General features: G+C 44.5%; 2 protein-coding genes across 6 annotated transcripts in view; one reads left to right on the top strand and one right to left on the bottom strand.

Annotated features, from left to right (window-relative positions):
- MAST4 (microtubule associated serine/threonine kinase family member 4) overlaps positions 1 to 6,536 on the top strand; it is a 278,078-nt gene extending 271,542 nt beyond the window's left edge. For all 5 annotated transcript variants that reach the window (XM_058423983.1, XM_040089245.2, XM_040089244.2 and 2 more), the window contains one exon: positions 254 to 6,536. In XM_058423983.1, the coding sequence (XP_058279966.1) occupies positions 254 to 4,131 (3,878 nt within the window). In that variant the 3' untranslated portion in view covers positions 4,132 to 6,536. The remainder of the gene's footprint in view (positions 1 to 253) is intronic.
- A 6,426-nt stretch (positions 6,537 to 12,962) lies between these two features.
- CD180 (CD180 molecule) overlaps positions 12,963 to 19,255 on the bottom strand; it is a 66,972-nt gene continuing 60,679 nt past the window's right edge. Inside the window, 7 exon segments of the mRNA XM_040089813.1 lie at positions 12,963 to 13,186; positions 13,189 to 13,391; positions 13,393 to 13,728; positions 13,730 to 13,832; positions 13,835 to 13,857; positions 14,519 to 14,623; positions 14,625 to 14,683. Of these exon segments, the coding sequence (XP_039945747.1) occupies positions 12,963 to 13,186; positions 13,189 to 13,391; positions 13,393 to 13,728; positions 13,730 to 13,832; positions 13,835 to 13,857; positions 14,519 to 14,623; positions 14,625 to 14,683 (1,053 nt within the window).

Below are 19,255 nucleotides of genomic sequence, written 5' to 3'. Positions count from 1 at the left end.
TTATTCTATTTAAGTAGAAGCAGGAGGTAATTTAAAGGGGATGATGGAAGAGAAAGGGGGAAACAACAAATGTAATAGGGATGATGCAGGTTTTGCAGCCTAAAACCTTTTTCACTTAAGACCTTCCAGATTTTGGAACACTGTGGTGGGAGACAGCATAGGGCTTTTGTTCTGTTTCTCACTGAACATTTAGACAAGATTAAAAAAGTCTTGCTAATGTTATGTTTGCTTGATTTTTTTGTTCTTTTTGTAGGTACTAACTCTTCCCAGAGTAGCTCACCTAGTTCCAGCGCTCCCAATTCTCCAGCTGGTTCAGGGCACATAAGACCCAGCACTCTTCATGGCTTGGGTCCAAAGCTTGGTGGACAAAGATACAGATCAGGAAGGCGCAAATCAGCTGGCAGCATTCCCCTTTCTCCTCTTGCTCGGACACCTTCTCCAACACCCCAGCCAACATCTCCTCAGCGGTCTCCGTCACCATTGCTGGGACATTCAATTGGAAATACAAAAGTTGCTCAGTCTTTTCCTAGCAAAATGCACTCGCCTCCAACTATTGTGAGGCATATTGTCAGGCCAAAGAGCGCAGAGCCACCAAGATCTCCACTGTTAAAGAGAGTCCAGTCTGAAGAGAAACTTGCACCCTCTTATGGCAGTGATAAAAAACACTTATGTTCACGAAAACACAGTCTGGAAGTTACCCAGGAAGAAGTGAATAGAGAATTGTCTCAAAGAGAGGTAACTCTTCAGAGCTTGGAGGAGAATGTATGTGACGTGCCATCACTCACGCGAGTCAGACCTGCAGAGCAGGGCTGCTTGAAACGACCCATCTCCCGAAAATTGGGTAGGCAGGAATCCATTGATGAGCTAGACAGAGAGAAGCTGAAGGTCAAGGTAGTCATGAAAAAGCAAGATTTTGCTGAAAAAGCGAATGCTGCTATACACGAACCTAGCAGTGAACCAGAAAATCCCAATACCTTAAGACTGGAAGAAAGAGACAAAAAAGCATTCCAGAAGGCATTGGAAAGATCAAACCAGTTTGAAACAAAAATTGTTACTGTGGAGACCCCGTCAGCTGGTGGCATACTCAAAGACACTCTTCAAAAGAATGCAAACTTGAGATCAAATGATGGTGTTGCTTTAGATGCACAGGTGTTGTGTCATGGGCCTCCCCCTAATGAACTCAGTCATACTTCTTATGACTTCAAAAGAATTTCCCCTTCATGTACCCTGCAAGATGTGCTACCTCAGTCCTCTGACAAGATGCTAAATGGAAAGGGAGAAAACACAGATAAAATTGTACCATCAAAAGAATTTGTCAAGTTTGAAAGACTAGATGGTAAACTTGCAAATATTGATTATCTCAGAAAGAAAATGTCTATTGAAGAAAAAGATGACAGTGTCTGTCCAGTGCTGAAACCTAAGATGACATCTAATGTTCATGAATGCCTTCAACTTAGTACAGGCAGACCCGTAAACATACAACAGGACTCCACTGCAGCTGCAGATGGTAGAGCATTTATTGGCAGTGCACATGCTACTCAGATTAATTCAGTTTCTTTTGTTCCTCTCAAGACCTTGAGTGGCCGAGCAGACATAAGTGTGGAAAAATCAGCTCTTATTTCCACTGAAGCTCCTGTCAGAAAAAGTCCTTCAGAATATAAATTGGATGGGAGGTCTGTTTCCTGTCTGAAGCCAATAGAAGGCACCCTAGACATTGCATTACTTTCTGGGCCACAGGCTTCGAAGGCTGACCTGCCTTTGTGTGTGCTGCCTGAAGGACAGAGCACCAGCAGTGATGGGGGACCTCCTAAACCCCCAGTGCCACAAGGGAGTGGTGGGAAGCCAGAAGTGCTCTCTCAGAAAGAGCAGTTGTTAAGCTACCCAAAATCTGGCAAAGTCAACGTAGCAGAGCCACAGGTTCTACAAGCAGGCAAGAGTTCTCCAAATCCACCACTCACCCCTGTAGCTACAGAAGCAGTGACAGAGAAAAAGGTTTTTAGTCCAGCCACTAAAGGGAGTATTTCTGTTGTTGAAGCTGTTCAGAAGAAAGATACCTCCCCTTCAAAAGAAAAGGACCATTCACTGGAGGCAAAGTCTTCTGTTATTCAAAGTCAGAGTTTCAAAACTACTCAAACGTATTCCAAACCTTCTGCTGGCCAAAGCGCTCCTGAAAAAGCTGTAGGAAAAGAGAAACAAATACAAAAAGAGTTGCCTATGAAACAGCCAGTAGCCCAGAGAGGTTGTGAGCCTATCCCTGCAAAAGTGGAAGTGATCAGGGAGTCATCTCTGAAGGTTTCTGTCTCAGACGTCCTGATAACAACCTGCTCCAAGAGCAATGAAAAAAATTGTGCTGATTTTGCCATTCCACCTGAGATGCAGGGGAAAATGCCATCAGCTGGCCCCAAGGCACAACCTAAGGATAGCAGAGAATCACTGAAACAGCTAGGCAAAGATGACAGTGGTATTTCTAAAAGCTCTGTGGAAAGGGACTTATCCAAGCAGAAAGCTGAGTCTAAGAAAGTTACCACAGAGGCAAAGAGTGACGCTCTTCCATCCAAATGGCCTGTGCAACCCTCAAGAGATGGTGATCATAAAACTGAGAAGTCTGCACCAGTGTCCTCTGTGCAGAAGGACAGTGCAAAAGATACGGGAAAGAAAGACCAGAAACCACTCACTGATACAAGGCCTCAACCTAGCGAGAGAGAGCAGTCCAGCCAAGTTCCTCGCCAGCAGCTTAACACTTCAGGCTCCCCTGCTGTGAAGGAGGCAGTAAGCAGACACAGCACTATAGAAATTCATGTAGGGGTTCAAGAACACGTGAAGCCTGCTGCCACCTGTGTGGAAAGCAACAGTAATAAGCCCAGGCCATCCTCTGATACAAGTTCCTCCAAGTCTAAGTCCTTGGATAAACAGACAGTGTCACAAAAACCATGTGCTCCAACCATAAAAGAAAAAGAAATTGTTACTCAGTTGTCTACCAGCTCCCGGAAGGATGGAAAACATGCCAGTAGAAGTGTCCTAGATCACCCTTCTGCGGTTCCAGGCTCCTCACGAAGAATGAACAGTGAACATGTGCAGGCTGAAAGGCCTGTGGGTTTGGACCGTGGCTCAGTCACCACCCTTCAAATGAGCAGCCCAGCCCCTGACACCAAACCCAAATCCTCTGCTGTGGGCTCACTGCCAGCAGGCCCAGAGAGTTCGAAGCAGATGCAGAGGCAAGATGCAGCAGGCTTGGGTGAATCTGCTGATCAAAAGCAACTTCGTTTCAGTGAAAAACAAACCACTGCTCCAAAGTTTTCCACTGTGAAAGAGTGTCTCTCACTGAACAAGGAGGCAGACAGAAGTCCTAGTAATGAGATGATGGCTGCAGACAAAAGACCTGAAGGAAAAGTATGCACTGACGCACTTTACGTTCAGCTTGACAGTGGGAAAGTGGAGCCTACCCTTTGTCTCACAACCTGCGATGTCAGAGGGAAGGGAGCAGAAAAAGCGACCGCAAGTAGCAAAATCTCGCAAGATATAAAAGGGAAGGGACAAGTTAATCAGAAACAGCCAGAGGATGCAAACAAGCAGACTGCAATAAAACATGTGCAGGCTGCCAGTGGGCAAAGTTCTTGTCGTGTGGCTGCAACACCAGGAAAGCCACTGACTTGTTCATCCAATTTCTCTGAATGTAGACAGGAAGCATCTGCTTTATCTTCAGCCAAAAGTGATGCATCTTCAGCAAAGTTTAAACCAGGCTCATCAGAGCTTCCTGCAACTTGCAAGGAACAAAGTAAGAAAAGCACCTCTTCCACAGGGAGCAGTAAGGCAGAAATGACTAAGAGTGTTTCACTGATGGCCTTGCACAGTGCCACTATTGTAGCAGAAGCCCACCACCCTGCTTCAAACCTTGGGGGGAAACCTGGAAATCAAGAAAAGCCTCTTTTCGTTAACACTGTGGATGTAAAGGGAAAAGATGCTGTTCTGACGCAGCAGTCTGCTTCAAGAAAACAGAATGTAGGTAAAGATTTATCTAGGTCAGCAGCCACACCTGACCGCCCTAACGCACTTTCAGATGAGAAAGACTCAGCTCGGCAGCGTCGAGGAAAGGAAGTTTCACGGAGCAGTGCTCACAAGAAGCCGTGTTAGCTCTAAGACCTGGCAAGTGTGAATTCAGCACTAGCTGAAGCAATTTCAGTATGTTGTACTGCCTTTAAACCAGCACTGTGTCGTGTCTTTGTGCAGCAAAGCTTTCATGTCACTGAAGAAACAATACAAGGGGATATGTAAAGAGAGGACTTTTTTTCAAAATGCCTTTCCAATTGTAACCGGTAAAACTGTTACCACATAGTATTTGTACAAAAATACCTTTACAGCCTAGAGCTGTTGAAAATACTTCTTCTGTAAATACTTAGCAATGTGTTTGGGGTTTGAATGTAGCATATATACTTTGCTGCTGGTTGCGTTGTTTACTCTTTCCCTTTTTAAGATAGTTGCTTTGCCACGTATTTGCCATACTCAAATATGAAACCAAATTACTAAAATTCAGACCTGGCATGGACATGCACAGACACTGGTCTGACTGGGGAAAAAAAAAAAAAGCAGGCCACATTTTTACTTACTAAAAATCCTAGATAGAGGCTAAAAAAATACTAGTACAGAATAATACGGTTACCTATTGTGAGTTTTTACATGTATTTTTAATAATCTCATTTTGATAGTACTGTACTTGGCTGACTGCTTCACCAGATCTAACACAAGAAATAACTTCATCTCCCTGCTGAACAAAGTCTGACTAGAGCAGATGTCCTTAAAGCTGTGGGAAGACCACTTAATTAACAGGGCATCCCAGCAAGAGTCGTGTTCTCTGGTGAAATGATGGTTCTTGTCTTGTCTCTTGGGAGTGTATTGTGTGACTTTCACATCAGACAAGGCTGAGATTCTGAAGCACATACCATGTGCTTAGTTTTTGCTGCAATCCTCCCGAGTTCCTTGAGCTTTTTTTAAATTCAGGCCCTTACAGTGTGAGGCACAAGTATAAGCACATGACTGGTAGTACTTGTATGTTCATCCCTGCTCTTCGTACATTTAGAGGATACATATTATGGCATATAGGTCTGTTTAATTAGTGTCAAACAGCTGGTATCTGTTTTCTGTTTATGACAAGTAAGGTAAAAAGGAAAAATACACTTTGGTATCATATCTTCAAAAAAGTTTAGGCTATTTGACACATTTTAATACATAGCTGGGGCCTTATGTTGTAGACCTAACTTGCTGTTTTTAGCAAGTAATCCTGAGTTTCATATTCATTTTGAAATGCATTGAGTAGCTCCATACATTTCATAACATGATCTTTTTATTTGTATGCAAAAATAATTCAATACTGTAATTATAAAAAGAAGCATTTTTTACAAAGGAACTTGTTGGAGCTATTTGGTGCTAGAATGTTACTGTCTTTTTACTTTTGCTAAGCCTTATTTAAATTTTGTATACAGTGGAACATGTAGACTTTGATCATTTTTGTGTGGAGTATTTAGCTTGTTTTGAGGGATGAAAGGTAAAATTTGAAACATGTACAGAAGCACTATGAAATACCCTTGCAGGCGCATGGGTTTTAATAACTGGGGATCAATAGAATGGTCATTTTGCTTATTTCTGTTTTCTGTAACCACAGTAGAGCTAGGCCCCTACCTTTTTCACCAATGCCTATGGTTTGTCCTTCTGTCTCAAAAGCTAGAAATTTTTGCGTAAAAGCACAGTGAAATCTTGACTTGGAGACTTGTGTGACAACAGACAGTGTGCAGAATTCATTTCCCTCTGCTGAAAACTTTATTATAATGATTTGTTGAGTTGGATTACAGCAAACCTGTAAGGAAAATCCGATACCACAAACAACTCCTAATTTTTCATGTGGCACCAGAACATTCATACTGCCTTTGATGCATTCAGAAAGGCGCTAGTAAGCAGTGGATAGTAATATTTGAGAAGTCTTAAAAATAAAATGGTCTCGACATTTTACAGTTCATCTGTGCTTTGGCAGTTAATACAAATGAATGCTAATGCACTTCAAAATAACATTTCTGTCTGGGAGATATTTCCTAGTTTACAGTCTCTGCATTTTTTCAGCTATCCTCTTGTTTCTTTTAAAACACATCTAGCTTTTGTTTACAGTATACCTTTATGAATATTTTGTATTATCACTTCTGACAAATAAGTTCTTTGCATTTTGGAAATGTAACAGTGCATAAGCTTGTGTTTATGTAGTAACTGTTTGTTGGTGTTTACCTTATAAGTGAGCTGTTAGAGATCCTCCTGCCTGTGTTCTTCTTGGTCAGTCTTAATGTGATTATAGATTTGATGTGTTCTTTTGTAGACTTCCTGCAGTAGATTTCTCAGCTTACAAAAAAAAATTTAAAAGTTTAAAAAAAAAGTTGTTAGGGTCTGTGCAATAAAGTGTTTGCAGTCTTATTTTCTCTGAGAAACTCCTTATGGATGTCATAATTGTTATATATTGAACACAGTTATTTATACTTATGCAGTTGCATAACATTGAAATAAAAATTCAGCATGAAACTGTTGTGTTAGCATTTTTTCTCTTTAACTCCTTTCACTGCTGTAATGTAAGGCGCATACCTGCTGTACTCAGAGCCTGGCAGTTTTGGTGGGGTTTGGGGCCAGCTCAGTGTACGTGCTGGTGAAACGTTTTGGTGTTTTTTGGGGCCAGCTGAGCTTTAAGGCACGTGCTGGTGGAGGGATTTGCATGAGGAAGTGCAGTTTGGTCTGGGGACAGCGGAGGTGTGCATGGCTGAGTATCTCATCTCGGGCTGTGTCTGGATCCTGCTCTGCTGTTGGATAGGTAAGTGTGGTGTGGTGGTGGATGGCACAGCCTGACGGCTGGCTTCTATGGCCTGTAATGTGACTGCATTAAGTTCTTCAATTTAAATTCTTTCTGCAAAACACGTCATTATTCGTTACTGTATGAGCAGCCTATATTAAAGTACACACCTCTTTACTTTTCCGCTGCTCCCACCTCTGCAGAGCTATGCAGCTGGGTTACAACATCACTTTTGCTGCTTTTCTCTCTGAAACATAAAGGTGAGGGGAAGCTGCAGCTCATCCCCAACTTTTCAAGTTTGCTGCAGCCCACCAGAAGGCAAACAGTCTTGAAAATCCAGTGTGCTGATGGGAGGTGATGGGTTGAGGAGAGAAGAGCAGGATCCAGCAGCTGAGGGAGATGAAATTACAGGAGTTGAGGGTTGACTGTCTCATGCCTCTGCCAGCTGTGCTGTCCCTGGCCGTGCACAGCACAGTTGCCCCTGCCAGGGGAGGCATAGAAACCTGCATGCCCAGAGTGAGCCCCCAGAGTGCTGTGTGCCGGAGGAAAGGGCTGGTATATGGAGTTTGTGTTAAGGGGGAAGTTGGGAGAGATGATTGTCAGTGTTACATTTGGTGTGGCCTGTCACCTTCACTTTTTCACCTTGCCTGGGATGGGAATGGTAGGTGGTCTGAAGGGAACGAAAGCTCCCTTCTTCACACTGAGCTCTCAGTTTGCTAAACCCCCTTAGGCCCCTTATTGTACATAGCCTGCAAGACTTAGCAGAGACATCCAGAGTGATTCGGATCAAAACAGAGAGGACAGATCAGAAGGAAAAGATCACAGGACGGGAAGATACTAGAGGGTGTATGGATCCATGTCCTGCTGCGTACCTTGAGTTAGCAACAGTTTTTCTTTCCATTGACTACTGTAGTTAATTAGATCTGACCAGATCAATCTTCCAGGTACCTGCCATGGATGCATTTGAATGAGCTGAGTGTAGGAATCACAGAGCGGTTTGGGCTGAAAGGGACCACCATGGGTAGGAAACGGTGCTAAGGGTTATGATAGTTCAAGAGGCAAAATTTGGGAGCATCAGGAGGAACTGAGAAGACTGCAAAGTAAGGAGACAGTAATGTCATAGTTGTGTTCTAGTACACATTAAGCCCTAAGAAATGCAGATCTGAAGGGGAAGAGGATGTCCAAGGGATTTGGTAGGGAGATGTCTTCTGCTACTGGGGGGGAAGAATTTCCATTGTTTTTGTCTGATCTGGGAGGTACAGTATGGCTTGTTTGGGAGGGGACCTCAGCTGTTCTTTTTCCAAATACAGACAAGACCAGCAAATGAGAGAGTTCTTAAGAGATGTTCCATTGACATCAGAGTGTGTTTTTTGAAGTCGGTATATGTGGAAATTAGCCCACTCAACCATCTCGTTCAGAGTAAAATGTCCCTTCAAAAATTGACTGATTTACTGAGAGACCTTGCTTAAGCAGTTAAGGAAAGCAGAACTTGACTTTGAGTTTTGGTTTGTCCTGGTGAAATAAAGCTAAATGCTTACCAGTCTGTAAAATAATGAAGATATGCTCAAGTTCCTTCTCTTTGTAAGTGCTGATAAATTCTGTGTTGTGGTGTTGAATTGTACTGTGACTTTCAGGGATGAGAAGTCCAGGAGTTAGGGTGGTGGCAAGCTAAATCTTGTTAGGCCCCATTCACCTGAGATAATTCTCTTGTTCTTCCTGTGTGCTGGCTTCATAGCCATATTTGAAAAAAGAGAAAGATAAAAGGCATGACTGGAAGCCAAAAGAGTGCATCACATCAGAGCTTGACTAGGTACACAGTTCTATGAGAAAAAATTTATTGCCTCTTTCCATGTATATCCTTACTAAGTAATCCCAGAAGACTCAATCTTTGAATTTAACAAAGTCTTAATACATAATCTGGACATTTAAGTGTATTAATATGCAGAGATAAATTTTCCTTCAGAATAGTTCATCCCTGTATTTAGGGTTTGTGTATCTTGAAATATACAGCATATGCTCTTCATTTTTTGCACGGTGTCTTATGAATGACATTTTTGCAGGCAAATGGAGCAGAGCTAGCGCTGTAAAGAGAGGAGTAAAATTAGAACAACTGAAGATATGGTCATGTAAAATGAGGGAGGGGGTGCAAGGGATAGATTGCAACAAAGCCTTAATAGTCTGTGTGCAAATACATATGGCACAGGAAACACATTTTACCTTCTCAGACATCTTGAGGTTTAACTGAAGTCCACACCTGAGTCTACACTGTGACACGTGATAGCATTTCAGAAACTGGTGGTGATTAAGTTCTGTGGTGGTCTCTCCAAACAAAAGGCATTTCAGAATACCCTTCAGCTCAACATGCACTTTCCCCTCCAGTCACTACTACAGGTGGATCTCCCACAATTACTACCTGATACTTGTTGGAGTCCAGGGCATTCCTTCGGTTGCCCTGGAGGGTCAGGGACCTGGGCAGGGGGGTCTGGGACCCCAGCCCAGAGCCCAGAGAGACACTGGCTTTGATTTCAGTCCATGGGAGAGGCTGCTTGCACTGCAGGAAGCATTGCAAGCCACAAGAGTGTGAAAAATAGTAGTTTAGTATATCACAGGGTGAAAAAACAGTGAGTTTGGGATTCTTGGCATTGAAGTGAATGGGGCAAGATGGAGAATTTAGGGCGTTGTCTCCTTCTTCTTCCTTCTTGTTCCCTCACTCCATTTCTGCAGTGATGTTGGCACAAAGTAGTTAGTGAGGATTGGGTCAGAGTAAAGATGACCTTTTTAGTAATAGTGATAGACATTTGTAATAAATAGTAAATAAAGAATACGTAGCAATTAGTATAAAAGATAAGGACAGCCCAGAGACAGGAGGAGTCACCAGATGTCCGAGCCACGGCAAACATCTTTTGGACATTGAGAAAATTGTAAGATAAGAACTAATAAACGAAACATGTAACCTTGAAGACTCCGTCTTTTCCTGCGTTTGGCACAGAGCTTTGCAGAGGGCCAGAACTCTAAAACCACCTGAATGCCGGGGAATTTAAGCTCCAGGGAAAAGGAGCCCCCGACAGATACTTGCAGCATTTTTATTTATTTTTTTTTATTTATTTTTTTTTTAAATTTTGTGCCCTTGGAATGCGTGCTCCCTTTTGACATCAGTATTTGTCTAACACCTTCCTGTAACCATTATTTCAGGAGGGAAACGATGGAAGAAGCAGGTCTTTCTTGGGTGGATCACACACTGGCGATCATGCTGGGTTTTTAGGATATTGGAAGTTGCTCATTTAACCAGTTGGGTTTGCAGAGTGAGAGGAAAATGCACCTTGAGCCTTGGGCTGAGTTCAGGAATGTCCCTGCCTTGCTCCCACGGTCAGGTCAGGGTAGCATGGTTTGCTCAGGGACAGTTCTCTCCCGTAGCCGAGCCCTTGCAGAAGGGCAGGTAGCCCATGCAGCTGGAGCTCAGCACCTGCCCATTGCATCAGGAGGAGCCTTCAGCAGGGAACAGGGACCAGCAATACAGAGAGGCAACATTTTAGTATGCCGGAGCTGGGAGGGTTTGTATGCAAACGGGAGAAGGAACAGCAAACACCTCTCCCTGCGTGCCCTCGGGCAGCACACAGCTACAAAGGCAGGAAGGGGAGAAGCTGTGGGGTAGGGCCGTGATGAATGTGATGTAAAGGCATCTGAAAGCTGCAGAAATTCATATTGCTTGAGTCTGATCTGCTAACAGATGGCAAAAGGGGCTTTTCAAACGAGAGGTATTTCTTACTGGAGAAGATCAGTCCGGTTCTTGACAGCGGCTTGATTAGAAATGAGCAAAAACTTTCTAGTCCAGCAGGAATCTTTGAAATTTTAGCATGTTAGAGAGGAAAATGTTGAGGACATGCCTTTGGACAGCAGCTGAAGCTGGATGAGGAGTCCTGCATGGGAAGTGTTGAGAGTTGGCATTGTGCAGCTCTGGCCTAACAGCAGGGAGAGGTACTGGGTGAGCTTCCCGTGGTGCTTGCTCCAGGAGACAGGAAAGTCATACCACCCGGAAAATTGTGTCTATCCATCAGGGCATGCCTGTTATCAAAGTACTAAGTAAACATGAATGACTTTATGGTCATTCATAAATGACAGGGCAGATGAGTGGTCCAACAAGCTCCCATGATATCCTTGGTCCAATGCACGTACTCTGCCTGGCTCTGGGTGTATTCACATGTGAGGGCAGAGAAAACAATTCGGTTTTACAAAAATAATAAGTCTTTATTCTTGCCTAGCTGTTGTACATCCAGTGGAAGCAGGGATCATTGTCCCTGAATTCGCTCCGGGGATGCACACCAGAAGCAATGTGAAGCGACTGCTGACACCAGGAGCACCTGTGGGATGAGGCTGTCCCGTGCACTGCCCCCCTTGCAGCCGCTGGTTTTCGCACCTGCTCTGTGGCTGAAAGGAGCAGTCCATTCCAGGCTGGCAAAGGAATGGCTCGTATCTGTCAGCGTTGAGGGGTTTTGCCCTCTGTAAGCAAGCAAAGTATTGGACCTACAGATCAGACCTGTAAATCTACAACTTTATGGTTGAAGATCATTCTGTCTTCACTTACTGTGGAGTTAGAAAAGAGCATAGGAGCAGCGCCTGCCCCAGGCTGAAAGATGGATAGACAGAATTTCAGTGGCCAGGAATTCTCTAAGGATCAAAAATATTTTAAAGAAATATTTTTTAAAAATCACAGAGGTAATACATGCTGTTTCTGCCAGTCCTGCGGGCATGTCTTATGTGACTATAAATCTGTCTACTCTAAACAGGGAGGTTTTGTTTGTTTGTTTGTTTGTTTGTTGTTTGTTTGTTTTTGTTTTTTTTTTTGTTAGCAGAGTGGGGTACACTACTGCCAGATCTTATAAAACATTGCTTTTCAAGCGTATTTGATAGAGGGTGGAATTTGGCTGAGGGTTTTGGTTGGTTTTGTTTGTTTGTTTGAGTTTAGGTTAGGTTGTTTGGTTGTATTTGGCTTTTTTCTTCCCTTTTGGAAGTAGTGGTGGTTAGGTTTTTTTTTTTTAATGAGAAGGAACTTTGTGTTTTGGCTGTTGGATTTTCCAGTTTCCTTAACCACAGTACTGGTACAATAGAGCCACCACTGAGCTGAACTGGGATTTCTCTGTAAGTTACTCATTTTCAAGATTCAGGTCATAATTTATTTTTTCAATTCTAATTTTTTTTTCATTATTTTCCTAGAAATTTTGATATAGGCAGAGAGGGTATTACAAAAGTAGAGAATATGCATGTCACAAATAAAAACAGTGAGATGTCTTTCACCTTAATTCAGGTGCTGTAGATATTTTCTGTGTCCCCATCCTAAACTTACAGTTGCTGTTAATTTTGCTTGAAATAGTGAGCACCCCAAATGAAGATGACACTACAGGATAAAACAGCCAGGACAACTGCAATGATTCCTGATGTGTCCTTCCCTCAGGAGAGTGAGATGGTGGCGAGCTGAACCCAGCCAGTAATTTGGGTTCAGAGCGCCTTGTTCCTCCAGGGTCTTCAACTTTACTCAAATGTTGCTTGTACCAGGCGGTTAAATCAGTCTTTGAGTAGGTGAAGTGCAGAAGGTTGTAGCTGAAATTGATTATGCAGTGGCCACCTAGGGGCACTAGCTCGTCACCTGGTACAACGTGGACCCTGTTATGGGCACAGCTGAGATCTGAGATTTGAAAATGCATCTGTGCTGAATGCAGTAGATTTGTTGTAGCTCAGATCAACGTGCTGTAACCTCCTGAGGTTGTGAAATACTTGGATACCTACTGCTGTCAGTTCACAGGATGATAATATTAGCACCTCTAAATTGGGTACTCGTTAGAACACTTTGTCCTTTGGCATGATCCCCAACTCAAAGTTATTTTGACTAAGGTCCAAGAACATGAGATTTTTCAAGCCTTGAAAGAGATGCCAAGTGCTAGTATTAATGTGGGATGAGGGAAGATTCAGCACTTGCTAGAAATGCAGATTTTGGAAGGGGCTCTCTGAAGTGTTGATAGGGAGAGGAGTGAAGGGTAAATCCAGCAGCTCTGAGCTAGCACTGTGCCAAATGTGCATGTCCTGGAGATGGAGGTGTGTGTTGTGCCTCAGATTCAGGAAATGAAGTCTCCTCAAAACTCTCAGTGCTTCGCTACAGCAAGTCAGAATTTTCAGTGTGACTCTGATTTAAATCTAGATGTTGAAGCTTTTCCAGTTTCCCCAAACAGCCCGAGCCTGGCTGCAGAACCTGTGAGTTACCCTTGCTGTGGAGGTGGGTGAGGGAGGGGAAGGCAGCAGAGCTGGTGCTGCAGAGGTGCTCAAAGCAGTTTGCATTGAGAACCATCTCCCCTAGCAAGCTCATGCCACTGATGCCAGGGGCAGTGCAAGGATGTGGGTTTGGGTTAGGTCCAGCTTTTGGAGCCTGGCTAAGCACTGAAATGTGTCAGCATTTAGATTTCTGAAGTGCTATAACTGCAGATAGAGATGCTCGACAGAGATACCACAGAGGCCTTGTGAAATACCTGGGCCTATGCAGGGCTCCTTTTCCACACTGTGAAACGTTCCCAGCCAGAGGGTCTGTGGAGTTCTGTAACCCAGCCAGGACTGCAGGGATGTCAACACAGCCCACCAAGGCCAAACTGTAGAAATGGGACTGAAAAGACCCAGGTTTAGTGTATGTCATGTCATTGCCTTTAAGGATGAGGGTTACATCACTGGTCTTCTGCAGAGCTTGGACATCTCCTGCTGTGATTGTTTGCATGTGGTTCATTTGAAAATCGAGGTGGTTGAGGTTTCGAGTGGGAAAGTTGGGAGGAAGTAATGAAGAGATGTGATTGCTGCCCAAGGTGAAGATGTCTAAGCTGTCAAGATTTGTCACTGGAATAAAGAACATACTGGTTATTCCTGTCTGTGTTAAGATGCTCCAGGAAACGTGGGCCAGCAAATGCTGTGTCAGACAGAAACACAAGCTGGTTTCTGGTCAGCATGACTGTCTTCAGCTGCCTGTTGCTGTAAAAGCACAGACATGCACCCAGCTGATCCAACACCTTGAGAAAACAATTGGAAACTGCATCAGCAGCCTGTCTCATAAACTCACCCGGTAATGTGACTACACAAACTGCACCTCATATCTGTAAAAAGGCATGACCACCAGGGTAAAAGTGTCTTTCTTTTTCAGTGATGCTTGCCTGATGCTTTTAAGTTGACATTTAATTACAGGGTACTGCTGAGAAGAAAAACCTGTCCTGAAATGACAGGTGTGAAGAGGCATTTGTGGGAGTCAGGAGACATGAGGTATTGAGTGTCTAACTTAATTAGAAAGTCTTTTTTTCTACTTAAAAACCAGCTGCTTCAAAGGGCCAAACATGTCTTTCTCTAGTTTTTAGGGAACAATATTGAAAATTAATAAAAATCTGCAGTAGTGACTTGGCTGTCACTACTGTCCTAGAGGTGGTAATATCTGGAACATGCATAGTTCACCCACTGAACTGTAAATGGTTGTCCTTAGAGGGGAAGCCGAGATACTGCCCAAGTGAATCAATCTCTGCTAAGCAAAAATATTCACCAGCTGTCTGAAGGTGCTGGTAGTGGTTTCCCTGTGAAGGCAGGAAGATGCTGTTGTGGTGTGCTCCATAAGTCTCTGTCTCTGACAGGGGCAGGAGGGTTCATGGTTCTGATGAGCAGAAGTGAGGATGCTCCTTCCAATACCTTGTTAAGCCCAAGTAGAGAAGAGAATTCAGGTCAGAGAAGGTTGAATTCTGGAGGGAAGGGAGCACATTGAAGCTGAAATTGAGGATTTTTGTTGTGACAGGTAGTCACAGGAACTTCTCTCAGTCCTAAACCTTCCCAGCTGTAGCTTTTATTTTCTGTAATCTGTGGAAAATACACAGTGAAACCGAGCGAGTTATGTGCTGTGAATATAAATAGGAAAATATGCCACTTGGAAAATCCACCCCCCCCAAAACTAACACAATCCACAAAATAACCCAAAGAGAATTTTTAATTATTTAAAAGGCAGAAGAACCTTAGGAAGCCTCAGCACAGGCTTGCAGGGCATAGCCCTGGGGTTTTGAGGAGTGTGTTTTTAAAATGAATGCCTTGAATCTCTCTTGTATCAATTTGAAGTTTCTCATCTGCAGTGCTTTCTTATCAAAGTTAGCACATATGAGGATTGTTTACTCTTCTGGATGAATTATTAATCCCAAAAAAAGGATCTCCACAAGGTAGTTTTAAATTGTGAATGTCATGAGTCTTGTAACAAAACTTACTCTGAGAGAAATCTTAAGTAAAACTTACTGAGAGAAAGTAAAATAGAGCAGGTCTGGAAAATGTTTCTAGGAGGAATGTAGCCAAATTAATTGGATGTGAATTCAGTTACACACTGCAGTTAGGAGCCAGCAGGAATATTTAGCTCAGACTGGACAAAGATCATGCCTGATATGCTAAGTCTTTAAAATGTCTGCGAAGGCTTCTCCATTTTAAGTGAAAATAAATCCAGCTATTACATAGAGACATCAGCTCTGGATGCCAGGGAAATTCACTGAGCATGCTTGACCTGCCTTTACCTGCTGATTACATGAAGGCCAACCAGACCCAGGTTCCTGCCACCCTGGAATGGCCTGCCACGCTGTTGGGGTATGGGAACGCTCGCGGTGCTGCGCTCGTCCCAGCTGCAGTGGGGAGCACAGGCACAGCCAGTGCAGCCCCAGCCTCCTCCACAGCCGCCTCCCCTCCCAAAGGACAGAGGAGTGTCCTGTCCTGGGTGGTCCCAGCTCCGGCGATTCCCTGCCCCACAACCTTGCAGATGTCCATCCTGAGGCGAGGTAAACACCTGTTGGCCAACATGAGCACTTCAAGTGTGTTTGTGTTAGTGGAAGAAAGCAGGGCAGCAGCTGTGTGTCCAGAGCAGGATGCCCTGGAGCCCGTGAGGTGTGGAGCACAGCGCAGGTGTGTTCCCTGCGGTCTGTGGGTTTGTTGGGGTGCACGTGTGTGGGCCCTGGGGAGCAGCACATGGGGCTCGGGTCCTTCTGCTGACACAGCCGTGAGCATTTGAGGCTAAACCACGTCTGTGCCTGTCTCTGCCTTAGAAGAGGCAGGTGGGCTGTGTCTGCAATCAGTAGCCTCAGGAGAAGGGGAAGAGCAGTACTGTTTGTTGCAAACCACAGTCTGGGTTTGGTGAATATTTTCCTCCTTTCCTTTAAGCACAGATCCCGTAACTGAAGGGTGCCAGGGAGCGTCAGGGAAGCAGTGTGGGCCTCTGGTGCTGCAGACAGTGCAGGCAGGGGCAGAGGGATGTCAGCAGCAGCGTGGTGGAGTGGGAGGAAATGGAGAGGGGCTGTCACCACAAAATTCCCCATGTGGGTGGGGAGCGCAGATCATCAACTGTCCAGCTCCCTCTGGCACACAGGGTCCCAGCTGGGGTTCAGCACCCAGCACCTGCAGCAGCAGGGAGAGATGAACCAGAGCTGCTGTGGCTGAGCCCCCCGCATGTAGGTGCTTGGCATGACCTGGGGGCAGAAAGCCAGCCCAGTACCTGCTGTGATAACACTTGTGATAGCACAGGGGCCCAGCCTAGAAGCACTGGTACAGTGTCAGTGTCTACAAAAATGATGAAATACTCCCCTAGAAAAGTCCATGCTTTCAGTACTGGTAAGCAAAGGAGAACCTGTGGAGCTAACTGCTGCCATGTGTAGTTTAGACAGATAAAAATAATGTAACTGTCACCGTAAATGAGAGGAATGCCTATGTTTTGCCATTCAAATAAAACGGTGAGTAAATAAGCTCTCTCCATATGCTTCAGGGTGTGGAGTGGCTCTCTCAGTGAACTGAGGAGAAACTATCCCAAGGGAGATCCTCTTGTGCAGCTCTGAGTGCTCAGAGATTTGTGGATTTAATTCAATGAGGAATTTGCTATTAGCCCCAGGTGTGCATTTCATAGGGCTGCTTTCCCATTCTGCTTCTTCCTTGAATCAAAAACCTTGCATTTTTTATTTCTTCTGCTGTCTGCCACTTGGAATTGGAAAAGAAATGGATAAAAGAGATGGGAAAAAAAAAAAAAAAAAAAAAAAGAGAGAGAGAGAAAGAAGAAAAGCCAAGATAAAAGAAAGTATTAAGGAAAAAGAAAAGCTTATTGGGTCAGTCTTTTCTCCTGCCCCTGGAAAAGCCCTGGTACTTTCTTACTATTTTCATGTGGTATTGCACACCAACCAAACAGCAAACAGAGATATTATCATACCCCCACTGTGTACAAATTCCTGTATGAAGAGCACAGCACAAGAGGTAAAATCCTTATACCTCTCCTCTATATCTCATACCTGTTGAACACCCCTGGGAAGATTTACCATCCTTCAAGCTCCCTGTGGGATTAAGTACAGTGCTGGTTTGATGGGCTTCCAAAGCCCCCATCAGTGGTGGGAGAGGGTGTGAGGGTGCTCAGATGCACAGCTGTGAGGAGGAGGAGGAGGAACAGTGGCTGATGTCCCTAAGACACCAAGACAGCTGTCTTATTCCTCTGATAAAGACTTCAGATTCCCCTAAGGTAAATCCTGTGGGAGCTGGAAACATTCAGACATTGGCAGGTAAGTGCACACCCAGAGGTGTGCAGCTCCTGCACATCAGGAGGGATAGTGGCTGTCACTCCTCTCCACACACAGTGTCCCTTCTTGGGTGCTGGGTGCTCTGCAGCCGGCACAGGGGAGCTCTGTGCAAGTCAGAAGATACAAATCACTGGCCATTGCGGAGAGAGGTGGGCTGCTGCGCTGGATTGCTGGCATGCTGGAAACGGAGAACTTTGGGGTTTAGTATATGGTAACATATGTGAAGCAATGTGGAGGATTTGGGGCATTGCCTAAGTCCTTCTTCTTCACCTTCTTCTTCCTTCCTCATGGGTTTGGGTGGTTTTCTGTAATTGGTTGGTAAAGTCCTCATTGCAGACTTCAAATAGTTAATTACTGGGTTTAAAGTAAAAATAATTTACGTGGCATTTCATAATTGGATGGATTGTCCTTGAAAAGGCCTTGTAGAGATAGAGAAGCACAACATTTTACCTCATTTCTCTAACTTGCTCCTTAGAGCTCACAGCTCGTGAGACTGTAATACAGATAGGAAATAATAAACACCGAGTCCGAACACGGAACGGTGACTCCCGTGTATTAATCCCAACCTTGGCAAGAAAAGAAGCCAAAACCATCACGCTGGATGATCTTGTGCTGTCTTCTCTGAGTGAAAGTGAGGCTGAGCAGAGAGGTCAGACAAAGCAAGGGAGCTGGCCAGAAAGCGGGTTGCAAGGAGAAGACACACTGAACTCAGTGCGAGCAAAACAGTAGTTTCAGAGTGAAACAGGAACTTGCCTGCTTTAAATATAGTCAGGTTACTGTGCACTGATGCTTTCTGAGGCAGAACAGATTTTTAAAAAGTGGAAAAGAAAAAGAAAAATTGTCCTTCAGGTTCATGTGGACTGGCATGTCTCTGCTAAATACAAGATAGTGTAGATGAGACTGTAGCACACTACCAAAGGGGTATTTAATGTAGTGGGAAATCTGAGTTGAACTAGATTTGACACACCATTTAGGAAAGGCACAAAATCTTGTAAACCAGCTGACAGTCAGAGTTCTTCTTTGGGGGCTAGTGGCAGTGGTGGACTTGGCAATATTAATTTTACAGGGGACTCCATGGCCTTGCAGACCTTTCCAGCCCAAACCATTCAACAACTTTAGGATCTCTGCCCACACTTGTGCAAAAAGGATTGTGTTGCTGATGCACAACTATTGCAGTACAGCTAGAAAGCAATACTTCAATCTGAAAATCAACACTCTTGTACTTAGGTTACAGGGAATGATCACTGTTTTGAAGTGTTATTTCTAACCATCCCTGAGACCAGTGCATGGTGGCAGCTGCAGGCAGGAGGGATCTTGTGCCAGCCAGCCAGAGGTGCCTGGTTCTGGCTGCCCGGGGCTGAGCACTGTCTTCAGACAAACAGCTCAACCTGTCTTTTTCTTTCCTTTCTTAAACGACTGAGCTATTGGCTTGACAGCTTTGTTGCCTTAGGTGGCACTCTTTCTTCACCAGCCAGGAGAAGAATGCATGAGGAAAACTCACTGGGCTCAGAAAATGTGTCTGAGACCTACAGAGCTGACCCAGACCCTCAGTCCTCAATCAGGGAAGCTTCACATAATCCAGGAGCCATTTGGAGGGCACCAAGGTCAGTGCCCAGGGAGGTGAAGACACCTGAACTCCTCTGGTGCTGAGGGTACACACAAAATCAGTAGCTTTGGCTCTGAAACAGCGTATCAAGGCAGCAGCTGTGCCGGTAGCTGGAGCTGATTTCAGGATTCACCTGAGCCATGCTGTGCTCCTTCCTGCAGGCAGCTGAGGGGAGGGAGCAGTCAACAAGGCAGGAGGGGAGCTGCCAGAATTGCAGAGCTCACTCCACTTTGCAAACCTGCC

This window comes from Hirundo rustica, chromosome Z (assembly GCF_015227805.2).
Source record: "Hirundo rustica isolate bHirRus1 chromosome Z, bHirRus1.pri.v3, whole genome shotgun sequence".
Taxonomy (NCBI): Eukaryota; Metazoa; Chordata; class Aves; order Passeriformes; family Hirundinidae; genus Hirundo; species Hirundo rustica.
This window is presented reverse-complemented; position numbering and strand designations above follow the sequence as displayed.